The sequence below is a fragment of the Mirounga leonina genome, unplaced genomic scaffold (assembly GCF_011800145.1).
Source record: "Mirounga leonina isolate KUSES-001 unplaced genomic scaffold, KU_Mleo_1.0 Mir_201, whole genome shotgun sequence".
Classification (NCBI taxonomy): domain Eukaryota; kingdom Metazoa; phylum Chordata; class Mammalia; order Carnivora; family Phocidae; genus Mirounga; species Mirounga leonina.
In genome coordinates, this window is record NW_023270504.1 from 28,891,125 (window position 1) to 28,906,442 (window position 15,318).

General features: G+C 46.0%; 1 protein-coding gene across 1 annotated transcript in view; it reads right to left on the bottom strand.

Moving 5' to 3' along the window:
* The window catches only part of SLC6A13 (solute carrier family 6 member 13), a 37,909-nt gene that overhangs the window by 21,140 nt on the left and 1,451 nt on the right, over window positions 1-15,318 (bottom strand). Inside the window, exons 3-4 of the mRNA XM_035028492.1 lie at window positions 13,530-13,736; window positions 1,418-1,552 (exon numbers count right to left, since the gene is read on the bottom strand). Coding sequence (XP_034884383.1) covers window positions 1,418-1,552; window positions 13,530-13,731 — 337 coding nt within the window. The 5' untranslated portion in view covers window positions 13,732-13,736. The remainder of the gene's footprint in view (window positions 1-1,417; window positions 1,553-13,529; window positions 13,737-15,318) is intronic.

A 15,318-nucleotide genomic window follows, 5' to 3' on the forward strand; every position in this document is an offset into this window, starting at 1 on the left:
AAAGAAAGAAAGAAAGAAAGAAAGAAAGAAAGAAAGAAAGAAAGAAAATAACACTAACTGGAAAGTGGGGACATAAACTGTGTATATCCCAGATTAATAGATATGTAAGCTCTATACAGAGAAAAACAAAAAATGAGTGAAACGAATCCCCAAAACTGGAAACAACACAAATGTTTTTCAGCGGGTGATGGTTAAATGAACTGTGGGATGTCCCTACCATGGAATACTACTCAGCAATAAAGAAGAATGAACTCTTTATACAAGAACCTGGATGGATCTCAAGGGCATTGTGCTGACTAAAAAAGTTAATCTGGAAAAGTTATAGACTGGAAAGGTTACATACAATTCCATTTATATAACATTCTCAAAATGACAGAATTATAGAGATAGTGAACAAATTAGTGGTTGCCAGGGGCTAGGGATGGGCAGGGAGGGGCAGGTGTGACTACAAAGGAGTAAAAGAGTAGCATGACAGAGATCTTTGTGATAATGTGACTGTCTGTACGTTGATTGTGGTGATGGTTATATAAATCTTCACACGATAAAATAACAGAATTATACACACACACACACACACACACAAATAAGTGCATGGAAAACAGGAGAAATCTGAATGAGGTCTGTGGATAGTACCAATATCAATTTCCAGGTTATGATTTTTTTATAGTTAAGTAAGATGTTACCATTGGGCAAAACTGGGTGAAGTGTACATGTGACCTCTCTGTACTAGTTTTGCAATTTTCTAAGAATATATAATTATTTTAAAATAGAAACTCAAAGAAAATTCTATATAGAGAGAAATGTTGAAGAAATATTAAAACACCCTAAAATTTAAATAGCTATTGTGTCAAGACAGTAGAATTATTACTGATATTTCTTGTCATTTAAAATTCTCTTTTTGGGGCGCCTGGGTGGCTCAGTCGTTAAGCGTCTGCCTTCGGCTCGGGTCATGATCCCGGGGTCCTGGGATCGAGCCCCACATCGGGCTCCCTGCTCGGCGGGAAGCCTGCTTCTCCCTCTCCCACTCCCCCTGCTTGTGTTCCCTCTCTCGCTGTCTCTCTCTCTCTCTGTCAAATAAATAAATAAAATCTTGAAAAAAAATTATTTTTAAATGTCTTGCAATTAATTAAATGTTTTGAAAAATACAAAGTCATTGTTATACATTCGTAAAATACATAGCTAAAATAGCTTTGCACTCTACTTATTTAATCTGAAGACTTTTTTCCCATCCTCATCCCTATCTTCTCCATTCTCTGATAGATCGGGTGATTAGTGCAGCATTGGGCCCACAAATGGAGGGTTTAACATGAAGACACAGAGTCTTATGTCAATCAGCACTGCTACTAAACCACCCAGTCATCCCAAATAAGGTTAACATGTATGCAGATATCCTGGAAGCAGGCACAAGGCTACTCACCCTCAAAGATGGGGCAAATCTTCCTCCAGGCTGTGACGCCTCCCTGGCTGGTGTACTGGCCCAGCGCTGTCTCCAAGAGGAAGACAGGAATGCCACAGGTAAAGAGGAAGATGAGGTAGGGGATGAAAAAGGCTCCTGTGGGTGGGAAACAGGCTTTCTGTTACCTGGCACTAGCCTCCTCGTGGTCCACATTCATCTCCTCCCATCACCACTCCACCCTGCCAGTCAGAATCCCCAGGGGTGCGGGTCATGCAAAACTGTGGGGGACTTCTCTCCAGATGTCTGGAGCCATAGCAGAGATCAAGAGTCACCAAGTTACCTAACCAGCCCTTTCTTTCACTCTGAAAGTTTCAATCTATACCTACCAAGGTTTGCTCCCCATCAAACATCAATTATTACCTCAATTACACATAACTTGGCAACAGCAAGGAGCTCATTGAATAACGGACATCCAGGAACATTAACATAGCCCACAGACTATAATTCTTTTCAAGGAAATGACTGTTTTTAATGCTAGATAGAGACTTTCAGCAGACTAAAATCAGATTTCCCTTTAGTAATCCTTTCTGCTTCAGTTTTCACAATCCTTTCTGCTGAGACAAGCGTACTGATGCTAGAAATGCTGGTATTTTATTCACGGTGGACCCCTCTATCTGTTGCTAAGGTAGACAGAGGAGTTCACAGAGTACCAGAGAAAAGAAGCACACAGAGGGAGGTACAAATACCTGCAGGGAGTCCACTTCTAGCTTTCAACTGAGTGCTGGTCCAATAAAAATAAGCACATATGTATGAGGAAACTACCCAAGGTAAGGGAAATAACCGTTCAAAGAGATGGAGAATAATGGTGTTCACACAGGGTTGGGAAAAGTGCTGGCTCCCACCAGTCAGACTGGATAGTCCCAGAATTCACAGGGCATCGGAAAGAGAAGGCATTTCCTCAGAAATGAAGAATAATTAGCCCTAGATTCAGCACAACTCTGGTTCTAAGAAATCTTAGAAGCAAAACCCAAAAGTATCAAATAACTTCGCTGGTTCCAAACAAAGCTCAAGAATATTTATAGAAATATAAAAATACTCAGCAACCAATAAAGCAAAAATCACCAGGTCTGGTGTCCAATCCAAAATTACCAGGAAAGGGGCACCTGGTGGCTTAGTCAGTTGAACATGTCCTGATTTTGGCTCAGGTCATGATCTCAGGGTCATGGGATTGAGCCTCATGTTGGGCTCCACACTCAGCGCAGAGTCTGCTTGTCCCTCTCCCTCTCCTCCTCCCCCTACTTGCTCTCTCTCACTCTCTCAAATAAATACATAAATAAATAAAATCTTTATTAAAAATTACCAGGAAAACAAAGAAGCAGAAAAATATTACTCATAATGAGTAGTAAATCAATTGATTGGACCCAACCCATAGCTTACACTAATGTTAGAATAAGCAGATATGGACACTAAAGTGATTATTATAATTGTGTTCTATATATTCAAAATGTTAGACAGAGATGTGAAAGATACTGAAAACACCCAAGTCAAATGTCTAGAGATGAAAACCACAGGGGCACCTGGCTGGCTCAGCCAGTAGAGCATGCGACTCTCAATCTCAGGGTTGTGAGCTGAAGCCCCACGTTGGGCATGGAGCCTACTTAAAAAAAAAAAATTAGAGGGGTGCCTGGGTGGCTCAGTGGTTGGGCGTCTGCTTCAGATTCCAGGTCCTGGGATCGAGCCCTGCATCGCATCCAACTCCCTGCTCCACGGGAGGCCTGCTTCTTCCTCACCCACTTCCCCTGCTTGTGTTCCCTCTCTCACTGTGTCTTTCTCTGTCAAATAAATAAATAAAATCTTTAAAAAAAATTAGAGCTGAAAACCACAATGTGTGAGATGAAAAATACATTGAATGGGATTAGTGGCAGATTAACAGCAGAAGAAAAGATTAGTGAACTTGAACCACAGAGTAGAAACTATCCAAAACAGAGAAAAGAGGTTTAAAAAAAAAGGTGTCAGTGAGCTATGGGACAATTTCAAAAAGTCTAATATACTAGCAAGTGGAGTCCCTGAAGGAGATAAAAGATGGGGGGGGGCAGAAAAAAATTTGAAACAATAATGGGTGAGATTTTTCCAAATTTGATGAAAACTATAAATCCACACATATCCAAGAAGCTCTATGAGCCCCAAGATAAGAAACATAAAAAACACTATAACAAGGCACATCATAAATTATTTAAATCAGTGATTAAGAGTTTTTAAGAGGAAATCTTAAAAGCCACCAGAGAGGGACACCTGGGTGGCTCAGTCAGTTAAGCATCTGCCTTCAGCTCAGGTCATGATGCCAGGGACCTTGCTCAGTGGGGGGTGCTTCTCCCTCTGCCTGCCACTCCCCCTGCTTGTGCTCTTTCTCTCTGACAAATAAATAAATAAAATCTTTTAAAAAATGAAAATAAAATTCATCAGAGAAACAAAGACACATACGTACAGAGGAACAAAGATAAGATGACATCAAATTTCTCATTGGAAACAATGCAAATGAGAAGACAGCAGTAAGAGAGCACATTAGTTAAAGTACTGAAGGAAAAAAGAAACTATTAGCTAGACTTCCAATAAAAATACTGTTCAAAAATTAAAGTGAAGTAATGCTTCTTAAGACAAGCAAAACCTGAAAGAATCCATCACTAGAAGATCTGCACTATAATAAAGGTTAAAGAAAGACCTTCAGGCAGAGGGGAATGATGATGCCAGAGAGAAATATGATTCTACACAAAGGAACAAAGAATGTTAGAAATGGTAACCACATACATAGGTAAACATCTAAGAATTTTTTCTTATCACCCATATCTCTTTGAAAGATAACTGAGTGGTTACACAATATGAGGTGGAGTTTATAACATATGAAAAGTAAAATGTGTAACAATAAGAGCACAGAAGTCAAGAGGAAAGAGATGGAAATGTATTATTGTCCTTACAATAATACATTTATTTTATATGTAAAGTGATATAACATCACGTGAAGGTGAACTGTGATGAATTAAAGATGCATGCTACAAAACCTAAAACAATCATTCAGGGACGTGTGGGTGGCAGTTGGTTAAGCGTCTGCCTTCGGCTCAGGGCATGATCCCAGGGTCCTGGGATCGAGTCCCGCATCGGGCTCCCTGCTCCGCGGGAAGCCTGCTTCTCCCTCTGCGTCTGCCCCTCCCCCTCCTCTTTGAGCTCGCTCGCGTGCGCCGGCTCCCTCTCTCTCTGACAAATAAATAAGTGAAGTCTCTTTTAAAAAATAAAATAAAACAATCATTCAACTAATATAACAAAGACTTGTGGCTAATAAGCCATCAAAGGAAGAAAGCCAACAATGAAATACTAAAAAATATCCAATTAATTCAAAAGAAAGCAGAAAGATAGGAAAAGGGGAACAAAGAACTGATAGGACAAGTAGAAAACAAATAGTAAGAGAACAGATTTAAACTTAACTAGATGATTGCTTTAAATGTAAATAGTCTAAACATCCCACATAAAAGGCAGAGATTGTCAGAGTGGCTTCAAAACAAAAACTAGCAAGACTCGGCGATATGTTGCTTAAAAGAAAAGCACTTTAAATATCAAGACATGAAAAGAAGGAAATCCTGGGGCGCCTGGGTGGCTCAGTCGTTAAGCGTCTGCCTTCGGCTCAGGGCATGATCCCAGGGTCCTGGGATCGAGTCCCGCATCGGGCTCCCTGCTCCGCGGGAAGCCTGCTTCTCCCTCTCCCACTCCCCCTGCTTGTGTTCCCTCTCTCGCTGTGTCTCTCTCTGTCAAATAAATAAATAAAATCTTAAAAAAAAAAAAAAAAAAGAAGGAAATCCTGCCTTTTGAGATAACATGCACAGACCTTGAGGACATTATATTTTCAGAGAGAGAATAAGAAACATAGTATGTTCAAGGGCTGCAACATTCCCCACCTGCTGGCCTGGATGGCAGGAGACCCTGGTTCTCCTCTGGCTTTGGCCTCTAACTTCCTGGGACCCTAAGCAAGTGTCCTTTCTCCTTTATGTTTCTCATTAGCAAAGTGAGGAGTAGAGTAGTGATGTCAGGTCCCTTCTGGACCTGACAACCCAGCTTTGCTGTCATCCAGGGTCCCTTTGCTCATGTTCCAGCCCCAGACCAGTAACCATAGCCCAGAGCACCAGAGGCCTCGTCCACCATGAGCTCAATACCCCAGCAAATCCTGTATGTTCTCACTTATATGCAGACTTCAAAAAGCCAAATTTGGGGGTGCCTGGCTGGCTCAGTCGGAAGAGCATGTGATTCATGATCTCAGAGTTGTGAGTTCAAGCCCCACGTTGGGTGAGGAGATTACTAAAACAAACAAACAAACAAACAAAACTTTTAAAAATTAAAAAAAAAAAAGCCAAAATTGTGGAATTAAAGGGTACAGTGGTGATTGCCAGAGGCTCAGGGATGGGGGAAATGAGGAGATAAACTTGCAGCTATAGGGGCGCCTGGGTGGCTCAGTTGGTTAAGCGACTGCCTTCGGCTCAGGTCGTGATCCTGGAGTCCCGGGATCGAGTCCCGCATCGGGCTCCCTACTCGGCAGGGAGTCTGCTTCTCCCTCTGACCCTCCTCCCTCTCATGTGCTCTCTCTCATTCTCTCTCTCTCAAAAAAAAAAAAACAAAAAAAAACAAAAAAAAACCTCGCAGCTATAAATTGAATAAGGTCTGGCAATCGAAAGTACACAGCATGGTGTCTATAGTGAACAATACCGTATTATAGACTTGAAAGTTGGTAAGAGAATAGATCTTAAGTGTTATCGCCAAGAAAAGCTAATTATGTGAGGGAATGGAAGCGTCCAATAACCTTATTGTAGTAATCATTTCACAACAGACACATGTATCAAATCCTCATGTTGTACGCCTACAACTTAGCATATGTTATGTCAATAATATCACAATAAAACTGGAAAGACATATTAAAAAAACAGGTCTGTGGCTGCACTGGGACAGGGTAGTAAAGGTAAGAGGTGGAGAAAGGGACAGGAGGAAACCTGGGGGAGTCATGAATATGTTCATTATCTTGATTGTGGCAACAGTTTCATGAGTGTACACATGTCAAAACTTATCAAACTGTACACTTTAAATATGTACATTTTGTCGTAAATCAGTTATATCTTAATAAAACTGTTTAAAATGAAAGTTAATGGGGAATAACATTCTGCAGTTCTTCACCTTCCAGATCTCTGGCTTGTAGTCTACACATCCATAAGTCACGCTGAGGAAAGCACCTGATTACCACAAGGGCAAAGAAATAAAGATCAGGGGCGCCTGGGTGGCTCAGTCGTTAAGCATCTGCCTTCGGCTCAGGTCATGATCCCGGGGTCCTGGGATCGAGCCCCGCATCGGGCTCCCTGCTCAGCAGGAAGCCTGCTTCTCCCTCTCCCACTCCCCCTGCTTGTGTTCCCTCTCTCGCTGTGTCTCTCTCTGTCAAATAAATAAATACAATCTTAAAAAAGAAGATCATAAACACCTCAGCCTAATAAGTCCATAAATCAATCCAAGACTTACTGAGCAGGAAGGGAAAATTCAGGAAGAGAGAACTCAGTAGCTGATATGAACAGTTACTGCTAAGAGTTGAAAACATGGCAGAAAAGGAAAGAGAACAGAGAGAGAAAGACGGAGAGAAAGAGAATTTTCAGCCCAGCTCGAGCCCCTCCCCCCCATCTTTATGCTACCTGCTCTTTCGCAATAAACCGAGCCAATGTTTAACTGCAGTGGGTTCCATGGTCAGCTCTGCTCCCCTCGTCCTCTGCCTCTTGGAGCACGTGGGCAGCTGGCCACAGGGGCAAGGTCCACACTCCATAAGCTGAGCCACTGGCCCAACAAGGGGAAAGGGTCAGGGGAGTGATGGGCTCCAGAGGGGCCCAGGTGCAGACGTGGGGGTCCCATGGGGCACCCTGCCTCTTTCCCCACTCAAGCCCAGGTCACCACTATTAAAAGATGGAGCTAGTCCTAGAGATGGAGGATGGACGTCAGTTACCTGCTCTCCCATTCCAGCAGGTTAGTCTCCTTCCCCAAATTCTGAAATGTCCTGGCATGTTTCCCCATGAGCTGGGAGAGTCCGCATGCCCAACCTAGAAATTCTGCAGGCCACCCTTCTCAAAAGGAACCCATTCTGTGGTGTCCTCTGTAATGTTCCAGCTAATATTTTAAAGCCTAAACTGATGAGGTTCCACATGAGCAACCCAGCGGTGAGCATACATGAGCCATTATGTGCCAGAATCAACAGTAGTCTGACCACTACTGGGGGCTGAGTCATTAACTAACAATGGTAACAAACTATCACTTATTCTTACACACAATTATTATTCTTATATGGAGAAAAAAGTGCTCCTCGTTTCCCTTTGTTCTTTATACTAACAAGCAGCATCAAGGTGATCAGTCTCCCGGAGGCCAGGTACTATTTAATCCTCTTTGCATTAGTGTCCCTGTGGCCTCTCTCCCTGTGGCCTCTCTCCCTGTGGCCTAGGGCTGCCCTACCCCCAAAGCCTGCTGCTCTAAGATCCGTATTCCTAGAGATCCAGCTGTGGGACATTCTGTTGTCGCCTCACATGGGGTCTCCAGGCATTCCGGGTGTGGAGGAACTTGGACTGCCAGCAGCCAGGGTCCAGGGAGCTGGAGAGACCCCAGCTGAAGCCCCATGAAGGATCTGGGTGTCTGGAGACTGAAGATCAGTAGGAAGGAGGGACAAGGAAAAAGGAAGCATCTGTCCTCACACAAGGTGACTTCCAGCTGGTGTTCTATGACTAGCAAAACCAACGATTCCTTGCACAAGTGACTTCTGCCCCTGGTTTTCAGCAACCTGGACTTAGAAATTAAGTATAGGGGCACCTGGCTGGCTCAGTCAGAGGAGCGTGTGACTCTTGATCTCGGGGTCATGAGTTCAAGCCCCACATTGGGTGCAGAGACTACTTAAAAATAAAATCTTAAAAAATAAGTAATAAGTCAATAAAATCTTTTTTTAAAAAAAGAAATTAAGTATAAAATGGTTGGCAGATGATCTGTTTTTGTCTGGGCTGAGACTGGTGGACAAGTAATTTACATTCCCTCCTGGCAGATTGAATCCTATTACTAAAACCCTCTCCTACCACCTTCCCCCAACATCAAGCCTTTTGGATTATCCAGAGACTTCTCATCCCCATGGCTAGAGCTTTAGGGGACAGGCCCCACTGGAAGGTCATGTTTGCATTTCCCTCCAGGGAGCTGAGAGTGGAGAGCTTGAGAAATAGTACAAATGTGCAGCATCTTCGGCCACTTGGCCAGGCAGGAGACCTATCCCCACAACCGCTGGACACACAGGAGACACTGTCCTGACTACGCAGCCCTCATATTGGCTTCTTCCAAGCCAGGAGGGAGAACACACAGCGGACGTGCCCTCTGCCCACTCCCAAGCTTTGCCCAAATAACCCATACTTCCTATTTCTAATTCCTCTCTGCCCCCATTACCTCGAACCCACCTCAAGCAGTCATTGCCCCGGCCTCCCGCTGTGACTGCTCCTACAAGGTCACCAACGGCCCCCATGCCACCAAAGCCAACACTCCATTCTCCTCCGTAACTTTCTTAACTTACCTGCAGCGTCTGATGCCGTTGTCCCTCCGGCCTCCCTGACCTCATCGCTTTCCTTGCCTCCCAAAACACTTCAGTGTCCTGGTTGTTGTCCTTCTGCACTGGTTTCTCCTTCTCTGTCCCCTGCTGGTCCTTCCTCTTCCCCCACTCCTTGTTCTCTCTTCTCACCGTGAAAGTGCTAATCACCCTCAGGTTTATATCTCCGCATCTTTCTCCCAGACTCCAGACTCCTGTGTTGTACTGCCTAGTGGACAGCTCAGAGATATCTCAAGTCCGCGCTCCCACAACGCAACTCTTTATGTTCTTCTTAACACCTGCTCCTCTCGGGGCTTTCCACAACACAGCGGAGGGCACGTCCTTCCTCCACGGGGCTCAGGCTGCAGCCCTTGGACCGCTGAGACCAGGCAGGAGCAATGGAGGTGACAAGAAGTGTCAGGTTCTGCGTACATCATGGGGGGGTCTCCAGTCCCAGGCGGTTCTGGGTGTTGAGGAGCTCAGTCTGTTGGCAGCCAGAGTGCAGAGAGCCCAGCTGAAGGCTCGTGTTCGGAAGCCCCCAGAACCTGGGTATTTAGATAGATCCAACAGTTTGGCGGAGGGGGAGGAACCGAGGATGACTCTAATATTTTCAGCCTCCTAACTGGTCCGCTTCTGCCCTGACTCCTGTACACCCAGTTCTCAACAGCAGCTGAAGAGATTATTTTAAAATGTAAGAGCACAGGGGCGCCTGGGCGGCTCAGGTTAAGCGTCTGGTCCTGGGATCGAGTCCCACATCGGGCTCCTTGCTCCGCGGGGAGCCTGCTTCTCCCACTCCCTCTGCCCCTCTCCTCGCCCCACAGCCTGCTTGTGCTCTCTGCTCTCTCTGGTGCTCTCTCTCTCTCAAATAAATAAATAAAATCTTTTTAAAAAAAAAGTAGAATGTAAGATCATGCCACTCCTGCTCAAAACCCCGCCCTTTCTCCCATGTCACCAGAGCCAGAGCCAAAGTCTCACAATAACTGACAAGGATCTCCATGATCTGCCACCCCCATCCTATTTACTTCTCTGACCCCAGCTTCTATTTGCTCCCCTCCTCACAACTCCTCAAACAAGCCAGTCAGCCTCTTGCTTTATGACTCTTAAATCTTGGAGCACTTTTACCCTCAATATCCACACAACCAACTCTCTCACTCCTGGCAAACCCTGGCTCAAATGTTCTCAGTGTCCCCACCCCACACACATACACTCCTGATCCCCTTTACCCAGCTCTCCTTGGTCTTTTTCCATAGCACTCCTTAACTTCTGATATACTATATAATTTTCCTATTTAGTATGTTTATTATGTATTGTCTGTCTCCCTCCTCTAGAATGTAAGCCCCACAAGGACAGGGAATTGTTCTGTTCTGTTCGTACATGGATCCCAACAACTTGGAAGCATTCTGGGCAAATGGAATGTAGCCGGTAATTGCTGTTGAATGACACGGTCGGGGTCGGGGCTTGGTGGGCTGTGTGCGGGGGCAACTGGCTGAGATTGGAGACTCCAGAAAGCCATTAGGGGGTGGGCTGGCCACAGGTTTTGGACAGCAGGGAGGGTGCTCACTGCGGAGATGATTGAGGCAGGCATCGCTCGCATCCCTCTCCCTGAAAAGCCTACTGGTTGCTTTTGATTTGAGATGGGCTTCTTTATATCACTTTCTCAGCTTCTCTGGTTTTCGACTATAGTGTTTCACTGTTCACCTGCTTTTCTATCATATTCTTGTCTCAGCCCTTTCTCTGCTTGGGAACTCACTTCTAATTGGGATCTACCAAATGTTAAAGCTGGAAGGAACCAAAGAAGACATCATTTGTATTTACATTTGGAACTAAAATTATGTTTTGGGGAGTTTTTCATCCGTGACCTCACCACTGAACAAATACGGATAATAATAAAGTGCCTAGCTTATCCTCCCACTCTTCCCCCAAGCATAAAAGTGGCTGTTCAAGGCTGGGAAGTTGAAGAAAGGGCCCTGAAACAGGCCGATAGGGTCCATTACCTGAACATGGTACACCCCAGAGTACCCCAGCATCTTTCTCCAGAACTTGCTCAGAACATTCTTCTCATCCCCAAATCCCAGTTGGAGAACCATGGGTTTAAATAAAATCTCTACACCAGGAGGAAAAAGGGTCAAATCAATGTAAGTGATCTCCATTCTCCTCACCTTCCTGCCCCATACAGGTGACAAAGGGTCCCATCAGAAAGAGGCATCAGTCTGTTCCTTGCCAGACAAGGAGGTGAGAAGAGGAAGTGCTGGGGCCCATTCTGTGTAGGAGCTTGCTTTCCCAGGAAGGCGAGGGGAGTTGAGTGATGACAGAAAGGTTAAACTGCTGGGAACACCAAAAACCAGGCCTGTCTAAGTCCCTCTAATGACCGCACATACCCTCAGTGAGTTCCCCTTACCTTGGCAAAGGAGGCTTTCCATTAATTCGCCCGGTGGCCCTGGATGACTCCTGCCCTTCAGAGCAAACCTGGGCATCAGCCTCTAGCTCCAAAGCCCCTCAGAACACTTCCCTCCAGCTGTTGTCGTCCATCAAGGAAAAGAGGAGTCCTAAGGCCCTGCTCTTGATCAAGGGAAGAGACTGTGGGTGGCAGTGTTAGGGATTAAACAGAGTTTGACTGGATCCAGGACCCCTGAAAATGTCTCCACTCTTGATCAGAATCAGCATGCAGGAAGGCCGGCTCTATCCAGGGAGGAAGCAGCCACAAGCCGTCAGTCACACCCACCCCCTTCCGTCACAGGCCCGTGGCAAGAACCAAGGGGCCCTGATATGCTTCCTGGGCCTGCCTTTCCACCCGAGACAGTGTCACATACTCCTGGGCCTGCACAAACTTACCACAGAACCCTGGGGCAGAGCTCAGATCCAAACACTGCCAGACAAGCTCCCCTCAACGGAGTGAGCCCACACCCCCCCATGGCTCCTGGGCACAGCTCCCTTTGCTTCCCCTTCTTCAGCCCAGTGGTTTTGTGCCAGAAATCACTGGAAATCACTCCCTCCCACCTCTTCGTGCCACTCCTGCTAATTCCCAGGCCAACCTTTACCCAATTCCAGAGAGGCTTGGGGAAAGCTTCTCACTTCCTAATCTTCCTGCCATGTGAGGAGCTAAGCTGGTTACTAGGCTCCAGGTACAGAGTCCCAAAGCCCCACTTAGCCCCCAGACTCCTCCTCTGCCCTGGAGCAGCCTCGTCCCTCCACCCAGTTCACTGAAGGCAAGCATGTGGAGTGTCCAAGGCTAGGTTCGAAGTGGGATGACCTCCTTCCTTCCCTCACAGAGCACATGGAAAAGGCCTGTGATTTCAGGCTGCTGGCCAGACATCCCCAGGAAGAAAGGACATATCAGCCCATCCCCTCCCCTCTGGAAACATACACGTTAACTTCCAACTCCAAGACCAGTCCTCCAATTGCCACAATCCTGAGAATAGGGCTCCAGGGGTTCAGCGCGCCTCTGTACCCCCCAACCCAGCCCTCCCACTTCCACTGTCCAAAACCATGGGGAGGCGGAGCTCCATGCATTTGGAGGCTCCTGCTTCCCTGGAAAAGGCTAAGTGTTTACATGAGGGTACCGTCCAATCCTTGTGGCCCACAAAACAACCACTGCCTTCAGCATTTCCCCACGTGACCTACCTCGGCATTTCCCTTTCCCCCAGCCCAGACTGCAGTCTCACTTCCAAACCAGATCTGGGGATCCCCAACACCTGGAAGCTTTACCCATCCACAAGGCGATCTTCCTAACCTACGGCTCACCCAGGACGCTTCAGGACCTGAGAAATCCACAGAGGTCTGGAATGCCCTGGGAGTGAGTTACTGGTCGGAAAATTACCACCACTGCTGGCGGGGAGCAGAGCTACCCCAGCGGGCTGCAACGGGGTGGGGGGAATGAGAAGCCAAAAAAGGCCGAGGAAACAGTTGGAGTTAATACCACCTACACACAGACTTTCAGTGGGGAATTTTTAAGGGCGAGCCACTGGTACCAAAGGTTATGACACGGGGAGGGGTTGGGTAATGACTGCCTTGGGGAATGTCGTGACGTCAGCAGCATAGGGAAGACACAGACTGAGGGGTCTCATGACTGCAGGACAGCTCAGTATCAACATCGTCTTCACCGCAGCTGCCATTTATTAAGCACTTGACACACATTACCTCTAATCCTTACAACAACTTGAAAGGCAGGTACTACTATCTTAATTTACAGGAAGAGCAGCGGAGGCTCTGACAGCTTACATGACTTGCTCAAGATTACACAGAGATTAAGTAGCAGAGCCAGAGTCCGAACTCTGATCCATCTGGTTCCAAACCCACGTTCATATTCCTAGGATGCCATACCAGTACAGAAAACCCCCTGGGAAAGTCACGTGACTTTCTAGGTCTCAGTCTCCCGCAGTGTCCTTCCTGACTTGTAAGGGTCTTTCCAACTCCAGCATTTCTATGCACCCATGGAACTCCCCAGAGGGGCAGTAAGTGCGGGAGTTGGAGACAGCCTCCTTCCAGGGATGGGTGGGGTGGCGCAGTGGCTCTCACCTCCCCCATTTTTGTAGCAGAGATAGGGAAACCTCCAGACGTTGCCGAGGCCGATGATCTCCCCGGCCACTGACAGCACAAACTCCATCTTGTTGTTCCAGTGTCCCCGTTCCAGGGTGCCATCTTCCTTCGCCTTTTCCATGACTGGATATGCTGGCTTTGTCTCTCCATTACTGGTTGTGCTCGAGACCCTGCTATCCATCCCACCTGGAAAACAAGCAGAGTGCTCTGTTGCTGCTGGGAATCCTAGGAGGAAAGCCTTCCCCTTCCTTCACCAGCAGATTCCCAGGGCAATGAGTGCACTAGAAGAAAAAGTAGGTCCCTATCCCCTTGCCTGAAGACCCGTGTTCTCCTTAGCAGCTCTTACTGGTAAAGGCTGAGGAACAGCTGCTGCGAATGTATATTCCTTTCCTGTTCAGGAAGAAAGCATGAATACTGAGGTACAGGCATGGCTTCCACTCGGCAGGTCCTCTTGGGTTGGGGCTTGTGGATATGGAAGACTTCACATGGCCGCTGGGTTGTCTAAGTTCTCCCTGCCAGCCTACGACTCACTTCGTCTGTGTTAGCATGCCCTTCAGTGTCTGTATTTCTGCATGCTGGGGACAGCTGAAAGGATCCTCAAGGCCACCAACTTCCCTCGCAGGAATTTAGTCTAGCGAAATAGCTGTGACTGTGGCTATGGATTTGGCATCGAAGATGTCCATTGTTTACAACAGCAAAAAATTAGAAAGTACATAAATATCCCAAAATGGTAGATAGGTTAATAAATTATGGCACATACATACACTGGACTGTTATACAATCATCAAAAATTGTGTTGCAGAAGAAAATGTAATGAAATGAAAGTGTTCACAATATGTGAAGCAAAAAGTTATAAAAGAGCATTTATGATATGATTATGCGTGGAAAATATTTTATAAAGTGTATACAATAAAAGATTAGGATAGCTATCAAAATGGTTCTCTCTCCGTGGTTGGATTATAGGAATGTTTTCCTTATTTCTATTTTCTACATTTTCATCAAAGAACATGATTTATTTTATAATATTAAAATAAAAACAAGTTTTAAAAAAAATCCTCCCAGGCGCCTGGGTGGCTCAGTGGGTTAAGCGACTGCCTTCGGCTCAGGTCATGATCCCAGAGTCCCGGGATCGAGTCCCACATCGGGCTCCTTGCTCAGTGGGGAGTCTGCTTCTCCCTCTGACCCTACCTCGTCTTGTGCTTTCTCTCTCTCTCTCAAGTAAATAAATAAACTTTTTTTTTTTAAATGGCAACATCATTTTAAAAACAAATAAAATTTAAAAATCCTCCCAAAGGATGAGAGAGGCTGAGTGGGCCCTGGAATTCTGATGAAGATGGGCTGATCTTCCATGTCTCTCTAAAGTCAACATAAGAGAAAGATGAACTATGGGTTCTTTTTTCCTTTTTGGTGATGACACACATAGGAATCTGTTATGGTATAAATAAAGAACCACTGTTCCAAATGCTTCACTGTCCTCTTCTAGACTCTTACTGGGATTGAAGATAAGATTGGATATGGCTCACATTTAGTGAGCAACTACTACTAAGCTCTTTGCATGTATTTGTTTCCTTTAATCCACACAACCACCCTGATATGTAAGCAGTGTTAGCTCTGCTTTGTAAATAAGGAAGCTGCAGCTCAGAGAGGTAAAGTAACATGTTTGCTACCCTACAGCCAGGCGACGGCATAGGTGGGACTTGAACCCACTCTGTCCCTGCTCTTTCCATTCCATTCCATTCCATTCCATTCCATTCCATTCCATTCCATT